Source organism: Ambystoma mexicanum, chromosome 1p (assembly GCF_040938575.1).
Source record: "Ambystoma mexicanum isolate Mex_15411 chromosome 1p, UKY_AmexF1_1, whole genome shotgun sequence".
Lineage (NCBI taxonomy): Eukaryota > Metazoa > Chordata > Amphibia > Caudata > Ambystomatidae > Ambystoma > Ambystoma mexicanum.
In genome coordinates, this window is record NC_090921.1 from 1,109,305,663 (window position 1) to 1,109,322,689 (window position 17,027).

Genomic DNA, 17,027 nt, shown 5'->3' on the forward strand with positions numbered 1-17,027 from the left:
GATAGACCTGCCCCGGCGGCAAGAGCGCTGCAGACACTGTTAGAAGACTTTGGTCTGGCGGATGTGTGGAGAATGAAGCACCCCCAAGAAAGACAGTACTCGCACTATCCTGCCCCACAACAGTTGTATACGAGGCTGGACTATGTCTTTGCCATCAGAAATAATGATGGAAACGGTGCAGGCAGAATATAAAGCGAGGGTCTCGTCAGACCACTCGCCCCTAGTAATTGGCTGGCAATACTGCCCCCCAAGAGCGAGGATTCCAACATGGCGTCTCCAGGCAGAGGCGCTTAAAGATCCCCTTTTTAAGGTATAACGAATGAGATTATAAATTACTTTGAGATGAATACGGGTAGAGTGGACTCAGCGAGCACGTTATGGGAAGCTTTTAAGGTGGTGTTGCGGGGCGTAGCCATAGCAAAATCTAAAAGCCTGCAAGGAGGAATCCTGGCTGATTTACATGAAGCAGAAAGGGAGTTGGAAAAAGCGCAGAGAGGGAATGATGACACTGGAATAGACACAGAGCTGATACTTAAATTGCAACAGACATGTGCGGAGCAATGGGATAGACTGTGTAACCTTAATTATAAGAAATATATAGAGAGACAGCATGCGGGAGGAGATAAAACAGGAAGGCTTTTGGCATGGTTATACAAGAGCGAAATCCCTAGACCCACCATTAGGACAATAACAAGAGAAGATGGCAGTGTAGCTGACACCCAGTAGGGAGTTAATCAGGAGTTTGCAAATTACTACAGGGAACTATATGGGGATGTGGAGAGAAGCAGTTATGAGGAAATAAGAGAAACACTAGAAGACATAGGTCTGCCCACAATAAGTGTCAAAGAAAGAGAGGAGCTCGATGCACCGATTACCTTGAAGGAGTTAGAAGAAGCGGTGAGACAGCTACCTACTAGTAATACCCCGGGGGCGGACGGGTTCCCAAGTGAGTTTTATAAAGTGTATAAAGCAGAAGTGCTCCCCCCGATGTTAGATATGCTAAATGAAGTGTTTGAGATGGGACGGCTGCCAGAGTTACTTAGAGAAGCGATTATAATACCGCTTCCCAAACCCAACAAGTCTGGATATAGCTGCAGTTCCTATAGACCACTATCAATGCTGAACCAGGACAGCAAGATATTGACAGCTGTCTTGGCAAGCAGACTGCGAAGAGTCATTGGCAAACTAATACACCCCGATCAGACAGGCTATGTTCCGAATAGGAACATAACTCATAATCACAGGCGACTCCATCGGGTTGTCGAATGGGCGAGCAAGAACAAGGGTGAAATGGCAATAGTGTCCCTAGACGCGGTGAAGGCCTTTGATTCTGTCAAATGGTCATGGCTGCTGGCGGCCTTGGCGGGCTATGGGATGGGGCCTGAATACATAAGATGGGCAAAGATGCTATACAGTGAACCGTTGGCCAGAGTCAAAACAGGAGCTGTGATTTCCGAGAGATGGCAACTAGGCAGAGGTACCAGTCAAGGGTGCCCATGGTCCCCTATGCTATACATATTAGCTTTAGAGCCTTTGGCTATATACCTCAGACAACAGTACGATACTATAGGCATCGAAGTGGGAGGGGAGCGACACCTGATCTCCTTGCATGCGGATGACTTGCTGCTGTACCTGAAGTACCCGGAGGAGAATCTCCAGTACATCCTGGGGGTTATGGATAGGTATGTGGGGCTATCTGACATAGCGGTGAACCCTCATAAATCTATTATTTTCCCGCTAGATAGTTATAAGGGGATCCCTGTCGGGCAGTTGCCGGTGCTGCAAGCTCCTTGGGCTGTTGATACTTTTCGGTACCTTGGGATAGATGTGTACCACACGGTGGAAAAAGAACATAGGCATAATACTGACGTAGCCATAGCGAAAATTGAAAAGAGTATGACATTTTGGGTGAAGTTGCCTCTAGCAATGATGGGGCCCAGTGCAATGCTCAAGATGGTGGTTTTACCCAGGCTTCTGCATTATTTTGGGAACATTCCATACCTCATACCTAGGAAGTTTTTCACCAGACTGAACGGCATGTGCGCGGATTTCCTGTGGCAGGGTACCAGGAATAGGGTGGCACTATGGAAGTTGCAGAACTTTTACGAAAAAGGGGGAATAAGGCTCCGTAACTATGAGGTCTACTATGTAGCGAGCCAACTGCAATATATCGCTAAATGGCTCCCAGACGAAACGACCTCTGAATCCAGGTTGTTTAGAGCAGACTGTGCCCCATATTATTTAAAAGAGATGATTTGGCTGCCCAAGACAGAAATTAAAGCACATCCTGAGATGATGACGCTTGGGTGGAGGATCTGGTGCCTAGCATGCCGGATGATGGAAAACCCAGTCCCATGCACATCGCAGATACCGCTGGTAGCGCTGGCTGGAGGAGATGAGCAGCTACGAACGACAATTAGGAACCACTGGGAATCGATGGGGTTGGTAACTATGGAAGATGTCTGGCGGGAGAGGACCATCATAAATTTCGAAGAGCTAGGTGAGGAAGTGGGGTTACACGTGGGTCAGTATATTACATACCATAGATTGGTGCAGGAAATTAAGAAAACTTGGCCTGAGACAGTACTGGAAGAAGAGCCAGATGTTACCGTAGACATGATATATGATATAACGGAGGGTGGGCATGAGATTTCTAGATTGTACAAAATTATGATGTCCAAGGTTGGGAAAGAACTAACGCAACTAAGACTAGACTGGGAAGCGGAGGTGGGAGCCCCGATAGAGGATGGGATGTGGGAACATGCCCTGGGGTACCATAAAAAGGTGTCACGAAACGCCAGATTGAAACAGATACAATTATATATTACGCACAGGGCTTACATGACACCCCTGAGGATATCGAGGTTTGAAAATGCGGGTAGACAAGCATGTCCCAAATCTGATGCAGAACAAGCTGACATGGTACATATGTTTTGGTCCTGCCTGGTGATTGAGCGCTTCTGGAGCAAAATAGCAGGGAAACTAGCGGAAAAGGGGGTCACTATTGTCATAGACTCAGCCTGAGCCTGCTTACTGGGGGGGTTCCCCAGATCGCAGAAACTTAAGCATGTCAATAAACTGAAGGATTTAGCTTATGTGCTCGCAAAAAGGAGGATTGCCATGGGATGGAAGGCTTGTTATAGGCCACGGGTGGAGATGTGGTGGAATGAGTTGCAGAAGTGGGCGGAGGCGGTGACCATGGTATGGCAGGAGGCAAGCAACATAAGGGGAGAAGAAGAGGTGGGAACCCTGATGGCATGGAAATCTTTGGTAGCGGAACTGTTTGGAACGAAACACGAACTGACAGAATCCACTGAAAATGAGACCCCACCACGCGGTGCAGATCCAGAGTGAATGGAATAAATAGGTTCGTAAGGGGGGGGTGGGACAAGGGGAGCAGTGACCAAAACTGTGTAATGAACAATGAGAAAATTGTACTATTGATATTTGCACTGCGTGTTTGGTTTGTATTGGTTCTGTTTGTTAAAAATGCAATAAAATTGTTTTAAAAATAAATAAATAAATAAAAACCATGTGAATACCCTGGATGTTTTTGGTTTACAGGAGTCGTGGACGGCTATTCTCTCACTAATGTAGTAGCTAGTAAAGGCTTACACAGAAGACCACCACCTGGTCCTTTAACAGCATGTAGAAATTCCCTGCGTCTTGGGCTGACACCTTGGTTGTCCCCTAATGGTTTCTCGCAGTTATCAAGATCGGTTTGGTCAGCGGTCCCAGGATGTCCAGGGGTCTCACTGGGTATCATTAATCTATACTGGAACCCTGTAGGGATAACCGTTGAAGCCTTCATGGAGGTAGTTCTACTTTTTACATGACTTGTGCGTGCAGGACACCTCATTACAGGGGGTGGTTATAATGGGTGATTTGAACATCTCCTGTTTGATTAATTCACCTGGGCCAAAGCAAAACAAATGCCTGGATGGCTCTAATGAAACCTAGAGACCTTCTTATACTTAATGGCACATAGAAGGGGGATATTTACCCATGGTATAGAGATCAATATGCTACAACACTCTATTATATCTTCATGTCCAGGAATTTATGGGACTAGATGACTTGGTGGTGACCCCAAAGAAAAATAGTGAATACGACCTGGTCACCCCAACCAGGGTTTTCCCGGTTAGTTTCTATTTAAGAGACTCATAAGGGAAATTGGAAGGAGGAGGTGGGGAAAAATCATTTTTATCTAGTCCAGTAAATCATCAGAGGTACTTAAAACTCAGTTTGAACTGAAGGGCAACTATATTCAGGACCAGTTTGCAATCAAAGGAACAGGTTTAATTGGGTGAAAATCTTCACATACTCATGTTTTTGACCTGCAGGTGCTAATAAACATTTTTTAGAAACCAAGACAGGAAATAAGGATTAGACTACAGGTCACTGAAGAGGGCAAAACAAAATGTTAAACAAAAATTTTAAAAAACAGGCTTAGAGGTCATAAACCTCTTATGTTGCAAAAACATGCAGAGCAAATGCTGAGAGCCTTAGCATCAAAAAATAGTGCAGCAATATGGTCATTGTTAAATTAAAACAACAATATTAAACAGTTGGAACTTCAGGCTAATGTGATATCTGAAGATGTATAGGTTTCCCACTTTCGGGCCCTCTTTGTGTCTTCCACAGGAGAGAATGGGGTAAAAGTGCAACCCAGGGATGGGAATGTCCCCTGGATCTTAACTTCTGATAGAGATGACATTAAAATGATTATAGCACTCTCTGGTAACTCAAGAGTACCCATACCCAGACCGGATGGTCTTTTTAACATGATGTTGAAAGCCCACCCGGAGGCCTGGGCCAATGTTTTGGTTACAATGTTTAAGCTCATTTTGAAGGAAGCTCGGGTACCGAATTCGTAGAGAAAGACAATATTAATCCTGATCTTTAAGAAGGGAGCCCAAAGTGACTCTCAAAATTAGCGACCTATAGCGCTACTCGATGTTTCAGGCAAGATCTCTGCCCGGCTGATCCTGAGACAATTGTTATCATGGGTAAAGGAAATGGATGCATTTGATATCCATAAATCTGGGTTTGTCAGAGGCCTTGGGACTTCGATGTATTTGGCCATGCTGGCACTATTTAAGGCTCAAGTAAAACGTACAGGTCAGCCTGTTTCCTTGGCATTCGTAGATTTAAAACAAGCGTTTGACTGAGTCGACCGCCTTAAACTATGAGCAAAAATTGAAAAATGGGGATGTCCAACCCATTTACTAATGATAATAAAGGAATTATATTCTAAAACCTCCATGCAAGTCAGACTAAATCATCAAGGGCAATTGTCTGAGTCGATTCCGACGACTAGAGGACTAAAGCAGGGGTGTAGGTTGGCCACTGCTTTGTTCAACCTCTACATAGCCGATATCTGGGTTCACTTGGGAAAGTCAAGGGCATTCCCTCCGAAGTTAGGGGGGGCAATAGGTCCAATGGCTTTTGTATGCAGACGACCTGGTCCTAGTGGATCAGGAGCCTGCGGGCCTGCAGAAGCAGTTACATATGTTAAATGGGTTTAAAATCAACACCAAACAATCTAATGTTATGTCTTTTACTACAAAAGTTGCAAAGAAAATAAAAATAATGACTATGAATGTTGATAAATCCCCCTTGGTGAGGGTTCATGAGTATCGATACTTAGGCGTCCTGGTAAACGACCCTGGGCAGTAACCACCCCCTACATGAGTGTCCTAAGATTGAAAATTACCACAGCAGCTACCCAGGGACTTATATTACACAGAAAGTTTGGAAGGTACGCCTATGTCACACTGTTGACTTTTTATGAACAGAAGGAGGTCCCAAACATGATGTATGGAGTGGATGGGAAGTTGTTTTTGTCAAATTTGGATTGGAACAAACTGAAGGGTCAATTTTGGAGGAAGGTTTTAGGCCTGCTGGAGGGAATCCCAGTCCAGATCATATGCCACGAGTTGGGTCTGCTTTCCTTGTCGGTAGCGGTGAAATGACTTACCAGAGTCTCTTTAGGAGAATTGTTATGGTGCATCTGACTCAGTTTTGCTCTTCTTTAGACGCTTAATAAAGGATCGTCGTGATGGGTTGATGTCTGATTGGAAGGCGCTGGAAATAATAATTAGCACACCGGATAGGGCCAAGTAGAAACTTTGGAGAATGGACTGGTGCATGACAATTGATAAATGTCGGATGTATAAGATCTTTCAGAACAATGTCTATGAATGTAGGCCTCTGAACTCCTTACTGAATTATTTAAGGTGTTTCCCATGTCAAAGAATTCAAAGTGATTGTATAAAACTTCATCTGAACTTGTGGTTAACAAGGCAGATAAGTGGGACTAGATGCTAACGAAAAATTGAATCAAAGTTATGCCGCTACTGTAAAAAAGAGACAAACACTTAGACACCTGATTACAATTTGTCCAAATTTGTCTATGCATAGGCAATAATATATGAAAAAGTATTTTGAGAATTTTAAATATCTATATGAGGGAAAGCCTTGGGCAATGATTTTCAGTGGGGAAAACACCTCACTTATTTTAGCAACGATCACATTTTGGAAACAATAGAAATATGAATGTAAATTGAATGTATTTTTAAGTATGAATTTTGCTGTCTAGCTTGAAGGTTTGAATATATTTAATTAAGATGTTTGAATTTGTGTCATTGCATAATTGTGTATATTGATTTTATTTATTTTTAGCGGGGAAACACCAACTTGCTTTAGCAATGTTCACATTTTTAGAAGCGCTAGAAATATCAACTTAAATTGAATTAATTTTAAACCTGAATGTGAATGTATTTAATAAAGGCATTAAATTGTGTTTTTGTTTAACTGTGTATATTAAATGTGATGAAAGGTTGAGAATTCAGCCAAAACAATGATACAAAAAATAAAAAATAAAGATCCTGGTCCTCTAGCCATCCTTTGCCAGTCAAACCGAGGGAAAAATACCCAGAAGTTACTGAAGTCCATCCATACTGTTCAAGCCCCCTCCCACAACTGACTTTGATCGAAATAATTTAAATGAAGAGAGCAAGATTACAACTCTGAGAAAGCCATTGAAGGACTCATAACCCAATCTGGGAAATGCAGTCATAGTAGGGTTTGAAATTAAAATTAAATGAGCAGGAGCTAAAACCAGCTCCTGTGTGTTAGGCATCACCCAACCGGCAGGAGCTACTTCTGGGGGACCAGGAGTGAGTACACAGTGCACTGTAAATACAACTTTCACATAAAATGAACACTCATTTTTTTCACCCATTATGTATGATCCATTATATTTAAATATGTCCCAGTTCTTTTATGTACATTCTCAAACTCTCAAAGTTAAGGCATCAGTTGGCTCAGGGAGCCAAAAGTAGCTTCTGCTAACTGTTGGTTTTAAACTAACCAGGCTCTCCTACGGTAGTAGCAGGATCTAACTAGCTGTAAGCTCTCAGCAATTTCGAACCCTGTTTTAGTCGCCAAAAAAGCATTATGTCCACCACGGTACGCCAGTCGCCTGTGTCTCCGTCTGCCCCCCACACCCCATGGTCGCCTGTGTCTCCGTCTGCCCACTACCCCCCTTTGGTCGCCTGCGTCTCTGTCTGCCCCCTAAAACCTCTTGGTCACCTGTGTCTCTGTCTGCCCCCCCCCCCGTCACCTGTGCCTCTGTCTGCACCCCCACTTGGTCGCCTGTGTCTCCGTCTGCCCCCTACACCCCCTTGGTCGCCTGTGTCTCCGTCTGCCCCTACCCCCCCCTTGGTCGCCTGTGTCTCTGTCTGCCCTCCAACACCCCCCCTTGGTCGCTTGTTTCTCGGTCTGACCGCCCCCCTTGGTCGCCTGTGTCTCCGTCTGCCCCCCACACAACCCCTTGGTCGCCTGTGTCTCCGTCTGCCCCCCACACAACCCCTTGGTAGCCTGTGTCTCCCCCCACCCGCCGACTGCACCATGTATGCTTGTACACCTCCCCCACCCCTCCGTTGCCCTCTGAAGTCTGTACACCACCCCCACTCACCCTCCGTCTAGCCGCCTGTACCCCCGCTCCCCCTACCCCAGTAAGTGTCTGTAGTTGCCCACCATACCTTGAGTTTTGCTCCACATTACTGCCCGTTGATTGGAAACCTATGTACTAGTATGCACTTGCCACTGTCCAACACAGGACTGGCCCCATGCTATTCTATGTTGACACTAACCATGCACCCATGTGTAGCTTGCCTCCTCTGTGTTCTGTGCCGAGCACCACACACTTTCCATCTGACTTGTCCATGCATACGTGTTGTTTGCCACCTCACAACTTGTGGCTCTCTCCCTCTCTCCATCCGCTCCATTTCCTCAAACCCCTCCTTCCGTTCTTCCTTGAATTCTCATTATCTTCCTTTCCCGTCCTGGTCACCTCTTTACTTCCCTCTTACTCCTTCTCTGTTCTGTTTCTCCGTTACAGAACTAAATAAATTGTTCTACGTATTGTTTTTTTTGAAGGTTTGTCTCATAATTGTTTGTTTATAATTATGCTTCCAATTTCTCTATGTGATCTGGTTGTTGCTATGTAAAGCGCTTTGGATTAAAGCACTCTATAAATTTAATAAATACAAATACCTGTATATGCTCACTAATCATTGTCCACGCAAATGCTTGTAGCTGCCGCCATGCAACATGTGGCTGGCACCAGGCACTTGCCTACCAATGTTGACCTCGCAACTGTATGTAGCTGCCGCTGTGTAAGATATGGCTGGCACCATATACTTGCCCATCAATCTATGTAACCACTGTTAAGGATTTATTGGAATCGTATGAAGCAGTACGCATGTATGTATGCCTCTGATGCACTTACGTAACTAAGTAAGTCTTCGTAACAGCACCACGATGCCCGAGGGCCGTTTAGCGCTTTACAAATTCAAATAAATAAATACAACTGACGCTATAACCTAAATTAAACGACTGAGCATATTGTGCAAAGCTAATCCCATAGGAAAGTCCCTTGCATGTGATTTGGTTACCAACCTTTAAATTCTGGCTTGGCATGTGTCTTCAATAGCTGCCAGTGAGTTGAACTGGCTGCATGGCATCTTTCTTCTATCCTCTGCTCAAGCCTTAAATCATGGCTTACACAGAATGAGGAGCAAGTTCCCTCCACTCTAATTTTTATCTCTCTAGAAGGGAACGGCAATCCCCCAATTCCTGCAGACTTTTCCTTGTTATTATACCACATCAGTTCATTAGCATTGGTTGCCCCCTCAGTGGGTTGTCCAAATGTTCTGTTCAAGAAATTGACTCATGCTTGTCTCATTCCACCAACTTATTCTGGAGTTCATGGTGGGTGAAAATATTCTCTATTGGAAGCATACAATATTTAAGGGAGTTTGCACTCTAGCAAACTATATTTCTTTCCAAAAGCCATGTACATTTTCACCAAAATCACTTCCAAATAAACTTCTATCCGCAGATTTTTATTATTAATGTACAAGTTAGGGGATCTGAGACACAGGTGATACACCACTTTAAATATTGTTTTGAAGGTAGCATAGACATTTTTCTCAATCCAAACAGCTGAAATATTGGATTCTTCTGACCTGTCCGGAGACCGTCATTGTTTTGGCTTCTCTCTGTATCTTGATGATCAATCAAGTATTGGTTTTCCTCCCACGTCATCTTGAACAATACATCAGAATTTACCATTGAATCACCTGCAAATTAAAGGCAGAGGGCAATGATTTATGCCATTGCATGAAATATCACCATTTTTCATTTTTATTGCCTCCTTTATTTGACGTTTTGCTTTCAGAATAAAGAAACTGTCTTTATGCAAGTTTTAAATGTACTTAGCACCTATAAACAAATATAAATGCTCAGCATACGATACATTTTCATATACATATGGAAAAGCTTACATGTACATTCTTTTGCCGTAGTATTCTATTGTTCTCCCCATATTAATGCTACATACAGATAATTTATTTGCACAACGCCATAAATAAAACATGGTAAACTACAGAAGACAAATCTTAAATTAAACACTATTCTCCCCTTCTTCCACAACACCTAAGCTCTCCTACTCGACTCCAAAATGTCCCCTTTTCCGCTCAGCTCTCTGAAGCGGCCTCAGGGTGATGCAAACACATTCAAGCAACCAACAGGCTTGTTGCATGCTTCCTTCCCTTTCTCCTACCGCTTTCTTTAGTCTCCCTAACCTCCCCCTTTCTCCTATCTTCCTCATCCCATTTACACTTAAATCCTCACCCACCAAGGCCCCCAACAGTAGAGGAGTATTTATCCCAGAGCCAACAAGTAAGGCCATTATTGAAACAATAGTGAGAATGTGCATGTAGCTTCTGTTGGATTGGCCAGGAGAATAGCTCTAGGGCAAAGCTTTTGTCTTGGAAGTAAGACAACGTATAGAAACACAGGTTTGAATCCCTGGCTTGCGCTTAGATACTGGTCCCCGGTATTAAGCGTGTAATAAAAGAACAATTATCATTATAATTGCAAACATCTCATTAAAGTGTCACTCCTAACAACGCAAACACAATGGAATTCAGCAGACACATGAAACTCCACCTTCAAAAGACTACCTCGGTGCAAAGGCAAGAACAGTGCAAAAAAAGGGGATTCTTCAACAACCCAGAAACAGTGTACACTAAACCCAATAGCACTGAACTCACATGCAACAAGACCAAGTGTAAAAGGTCAATAAAGAGGGCAAAACAATCTGTAACCCACAAACTGTACGAACTGTACCAACATTTCATTATCTAGCAACTAAGAACGTGCCAGAGGGCTTGTCAATAGCACTGTCGCAACAGGACACCAGAATGACCAACACAACAATCACTAGCAGTCAACATTGGGCCAAATGACATACTGTGAAGTAAAGTGGCAGCATATCACACTAGATGCTGTTTCCACACTCATGCAACCATCAGAGAACCAAGGGGCCTACAGATGGCAATATGTCACACTTTGGCACCAGCAGAATACCAGCATATGTTATACAAACACCACTTGATACCACGTGAACAATTAAATATCAGAGGCATGCAGAGCACAATCTGTTATACCAAACACTATTAAACATAAGAAGAAACAGGTTTAAATTCACTCCATGCTTACAAACCACACACCAAAGGCAGTTAGGCTGCACCTTCAGGCAAGAACCACAGCGTCTAAGGTCATAAAGGAGAACTTGTCCCTTTCCAGTACCACTATCTTACATCATTGAACATCCAAACCAGTGCACATGTCCCCAACCCAAGGGCACACTCATTTACTTTAACAGTGAGCATCATTTTTCTCCATGCACTCTAAAATTGTCAGACAGATCTTCCTAGTCTTCATAAATAACAGAAAATTAAACACAGACAAATGAAAACACAGACAAACACACAGCTTACGTTACCAAGTATACATAACCAAATCTCACAATTCACTACTGGTACTTATAGACACCCTGCTAACTGACAATAAAGGACAATCAGTCTATCCACAGATGAAATATGGGCCAGCCCAACAACCTACACAAACCATATTTTAGCACCCAGGAAAGAGCACTTTTCTCTGACCAGACCCCAATTTGCTTTAAAACCCGAAGGCTTATAGAAATTTACATTCATGACAGCACAGAAAGGAAGGTCACATTAACGGCACATGTGTGCTATGCATATACCATGTATTAACCATACAAGCAACCTACAATTTCCATGGGAAAGGAAAATGTTTTCCTATAACCTTCGTCCTTGTCCACGAAAGATCGCCAAATTCAGGATGGAACTGATCTAGCTGGATGGAAATATTGATACGAAATTTGCTGAAATTTCTTGAAAATGTTCATGCAGAAAAAGAAATGTTGAATGCAAGGTGTTTTTTGCATTGGGATTTTCATAAATGCACCAAACAAAATCCAATGATTTTGGGATACATATCTCAAATTCATCAGCTATAATTTTCTAGATTTTTGGCACAGAAAAGCTTTTGTTCTGAAGTTGTACAAACAAAAAAGTCACCATCAGATCAGCCAAACTTGAGATACTCACATTTTTCAGAAAAATAATATGTTTCCGTACATGTGCACTGCACTGAGCGTGTAATATAATCTAAGACCCTAGCGTATGACACACAAAAGGAAAGGAGGGAATCCAAGTAACATTGTATGGAATCTCTTGAGAGATAAATGAACATTAACACGGGAAAGAAAGCACTGCAGGAAATATGAGTGATACAATTTAATACAGATCCAACTATAGCCATAGCATTTAAACAAGCATAGCATTTTCATAGTAAGATACATACTATTGCATGAAACATAGCAGGAAGGAAGGATAGACCACGAGAAGGAGGAAGGAGGGAGACATGGCGGCAAGTGTGAATGGAGGGAGAGGGAGCGAGGGAGAGGGGTGGAGGGAGGAAAAGAGGGATGCGCAAGGGGAGCAAAAGGAGCACTTGAGGGAGATATGCATTGGACTGAAGAAGGGGGATGAAGGGAGGGATGAGGATGGAAGCAGCGAGAGATGGGGGTAGATGGGTGGAGTGAGAGATTCGGGACGGATGGCTGGAGAAAAAGGATGATGGAGGACAGGTAAATATGGAGGATGGAGGGAAGGTGAGTTTGAGAAAGGGAAAGACTGCACAGACAGGGAGGAGTGCAGCAGTGAGACATGAGTGTTTGTGGAGTACACGTGATGAAACGAGATGATCATTAGCAATTAAGTTCCTTTATTGGGATCTTGCTTGTCCGCCGAATGAAGTAACTCCTTATCATCCAAAGGCTAACTTTTTGGAGGGATTTGGCTGCCAAGATATTCTGATGACTATTAAATCTCTTAATAATTCTTGTGCTCCTGGTCTTGATCGGTTAGCCAACATTGTATTGAAGGAAAATCTGCAGTTTTGGGCAACAATCATAGAGCAAATATACTATAAAATGATTATCTGTGGTAATATACCCAATAGTTGGAGGAAATCTGTTCTAATCCCAGTTTTTTAAAAAGGGGATCATGCTAATCCCTCGCTAGCTCCGTTAGATACCAACCAAAAAATATTTGCCACTCTGTTATTCAAAAAACTAAACAATTGGATTAAGTCCAGAGACTGGTTAGCCCTGTTCCAGACAGGCTTCAGAAAAAGCCACAGTACTATTCACAACATTTGTGTCCTCCAATTCTTGATCAAGTCTTGCAAGACTAAAGAAAATGGCAAACTGTATATGTATTTTATAGATTTTAGCAAAGCCTTTGATTCTGTCTCACGCCCACTATTGTGGTCAAAACTAAAATATTGGGCGATTGATCTCACATTGTTTCATTTTCTGATGATCCTTTAGTCCGATACCACGGTTTCGGTTAGGATTAATCAGACTGGTGATCTGACACATGATATTCCCACCAACTTAGGTCTAAAACAGGGCTGTGCCCTGGTGCCTACACTATACAATCTCTATGTTTGTGATATGGGCCAAGTGATTGAAATGGTGCACAATTTTCCCCCTCGCTTTGGTGAAACCCAGATTGCCTGGATTGGCTAAACTGATGATACTATGCTTGTCGCTCAAACTTCTATCGGTTTGCAGAATTACTTCAATGCATTATCGGCATATGCTAAGGTAAACTCTTTAAAAATAAACATACACAAAACCAAAATTCTGATGATCTCTGGTAAGCAGAAACAGTTGGATTGGCATTGGTCAATTGATGATCTGTGACTTGAAATAGTGGACAATTATATATATTTGCGGTTCCCGGTTAGCGGTTCACCTACGTAAGATTTATATGGTAGTTTTATTAGGAATACAATACTAAAAAAGCGTATGATACTCAGACGTTTTGTTTGTAAGAAGGGAGGATCCAACATTGAGGGATTTATTGCTATATATTGTAAAAGCCTTAAACCAGCTATACTTTATGCTCTCGAGTCCCTTCCAGAATCTAAGATGCAATGGATCGAACATCTGGAAGGCAAACTATTACGCTTTATTCTGGGGGTTCCGAAGAACGTCCCAGAGGAAGCGCTGTGATGTGAGTTGGGCCTCATGTCTATTCGCAAGCAATGATTGATTCAGCGGTGCAATTTATATCACACCATTAACTTCCCTCTGCCACACCAAACACTATTACTATTTACTGCTACCTAGCTCGATTACTGAATGTTGGTAGTAAAAATAAATTACTGGCAGGATTAAGTATTACAGTTAACATGTTTTTAACTCATTTTGACATAACGCCCAACGATTGGATACAGCCTAGATATTATTGCTATCCTTGATTCTTTAGCAAAAAAGAAAATGTATTTGCTCTATAGCAACCAGAGCTTTGATAGAAATGCTCTCTGCTCTTAGTTGACTAAGCTATGCTTATTACAGATACAGAGATTCATCACATATTTACGCATGAACATCTTGTCCACAGACCGATGGATCAAAATGCACCCTGAGAAACGCATCTGTCGCATATGCTTCTCCTCTATTGAGACATCATGCTGCAAGTTAATACTCTTCTACGAGAAAAGTTATAGGGATCTGGCTATGAAGATGGATTTTATTATTACTGACCAGTTTTGGAGGTCAATATATGGAGCCCAATCAATAGTGATTTCTGCAGCCGCCTACTATGTATGGAAAGAGATTCTTAAACTGATAAGTGATTCTTTATATGATTACATCTCGATTTTCGCCTGTCATTGTAGAATTTACCGTAATTTTCAAATGTTTGCATTGTTATGCATGTTATCTTTTAAAATAGTTAATAGCTTACTTTATTGTAATTGATATGAAATGTTAATATTCCAACATATTAATTGTAATACAATGTGCAAAATGTTATTTATAACCATAAGCACAAAAAAAGAAAATAAGAAAAAAAGAAACAGGAGGAAGGAACAAGGGAGGGATAGAGGAAGGGAAGGAGGAAAGAGGGATACACGGTGGAAGTGTGGAGGGAGGCAGAAGGAGGGAGCAATAGGGGTGGAGTGAGGAAAAGAGGGATGAGTAAGGGAGGAATGGAGTGCTGAAGGGAGGTCTGCAACGGAATGAGGAAGGAGGGTGAAGGGATGGATGAGGATGGAGGCAGCGAGAGATGGGGATAGATGGGTGGAGTGAGAGATTGGGGACGGATAACTGGAAGGAGAGAAAGGTGGATGGAGGACGGGCAGACATGGAGGACAGAGGGAAGAAGAGTTTGAGAAAGGGAAAGACCGCACAGACAGGGAGGCGTGCATCAGTGAGACATGAGTGTGTGTGATTACACATGTGAGCAGCACTGTGACAAACATGCAGCACTGAGACACAAGGCAGTGTCAGAGCAGCACAGACACAAATACTAGCACAACAATGATACACAGATGTGTGCAGCACTGAGAGTTCCTGAGTAGCACCAGTATTTGAAGTTGTGCAATACAGACAGAATGCAGCACAGGGACAGGTTTGCAAGAAGTTGAAGCACCGATACAGACATGGTTGTAGCTCTGAGACACTGATGTACATGTACAGCACAAATGTCTACATGCAGCACTGAGAAGGATTTGCACATACAACACAGACACAGAATTGTGAAGAACTAAGACAGGCATGGGCAGCAGAAGGACATATATGTGCGTGCAGTAGAGACACTAATATACATGTGCAACAATGACATGCACATCTGACATGGAAACAAGCACAGCACTGAGACAAAAAACCATGTTCAGCACTAAAATAAACAAGAACCACAGAGACATATTCCGGTAGCACTGAGACACATATGCACACATGAAGCATTGAGACAGATGCTCATGCACATCACTGAGACAAATGCATGTGAGCAGCACTAAGGCACAGACACATGCAGCAAAGACACAGTAGTGCACGGTCCAGAATCACAGGCATGTGCACCAGAGAGACATAGGAACAAGAAGCACCAAGGCCAGGAGTGCATAGAAGCAGCAAAGAGACACAGATTTGTATGTAGCAGTTACACACACAGCACTGAGACACAAAAGTGTACATGAAGCAGAGTCACGCAGCATTGTGACACACACCTGCAGCACTAAGACACAAAAGTGCAAAGCACTGAGACATACACATGCAGCACTGAAACACACGCAACCCTGCCACATGTATTTACAGCACCAGGATACATATGTGTGCTGCAGTAAAACACACATGCATAGCACTGAGATACACGTACGAAGCACTGAGATAGAAATTCACTCTGCAGAAAGACACGCATGCGGTACAGACACAGTTGTCCAGTTGTGTGTGCAACACCCAGACAGACATGAGAACAGCACTGAGACACAGATGAGCACAAATCTGCTTTGCAAGCAGCACTGAGACGGGCACATAGTACTGATAAACAACAATGACAGATGCATGGGTGGAGCACTGAGATGTGCACAGATGCGCAGCACTAGCCCAGACAAGCGCATGCACAACACCAATACACATGCATGTGCATCACTGAGACACACATATCACTGTGATACAAAGAGATTGGGGCATGACTAGTACAACTTACACACACACATACAATTGGGGTGCATCGAAAATAAAGAGAACGGAAATAAGGTTTAAGTTACTTACCTGTAACTATTGTTCTTAAGCGTGGGTTTGGCATAGATTCACATGCTCATGAATATTCGCAGTCGTCAGGCTGGGAATGGGAATCCTGAGTAAAAGAAAAAACAGTTTAACTTTCATTTTAAAACTGTATTTCTCCTCTAAACCAATCACTGTCCTCTGGGTCATACTGTCCCCATCCAATGACAGTCCTCTCCCTAAGCCCTGCCTCTGGCAGTCATCTTTAGATTTGGTAAGCACGTAAAGTGGCAGTATGACCAAGAAGAGCCGCAGAGGGGCCGCAGGGAGGGTACACATGTGAATCCATGCCAGACTCATGCTCGAGAACAATAGTTACAAGTAACTTAAACCTTCTCCAGCATGGGGTCTGGCATGGATTTACATGCTCATAAATGACGAATGCACATTGCACAACCACAGTAGGTTGCAAGGTTTCACTGAAGTAATCAACACTTACCCCTGGAACAGACTCACCTCAAGTAAACAGGTTGCTTAGCACTGCCTGGCCGACTCTGGACTC

At 43.0% G+C, this 17,027-nt stretch overlaps 1 protein-coding gene across 3 annotated transcripts in view; it reads right to left on the reverse strand.

Moving 5' to 3' along the window:
- Positions 1-17,027, reverse strand: part of LOC138448811 (uncharacterized) — a 1,325,760-nt gene that overhangs the window by 760,404 nt on the left and 548,329 nt on the right. For all 3 annotated transcript variants that reach the window (XM_069604722.1, XM_069604724.1, XM_069604723.1), the window contains exon 4: positions 9,537-9,650. In XM_069604722.1, the coding sequence (XP_069460823.1) occupies positions 9,537-9,650 (114 nt within the window). The remainder of the gene's footprint in view (positions 1-9,536; positions 9,651-17,027) is intronic.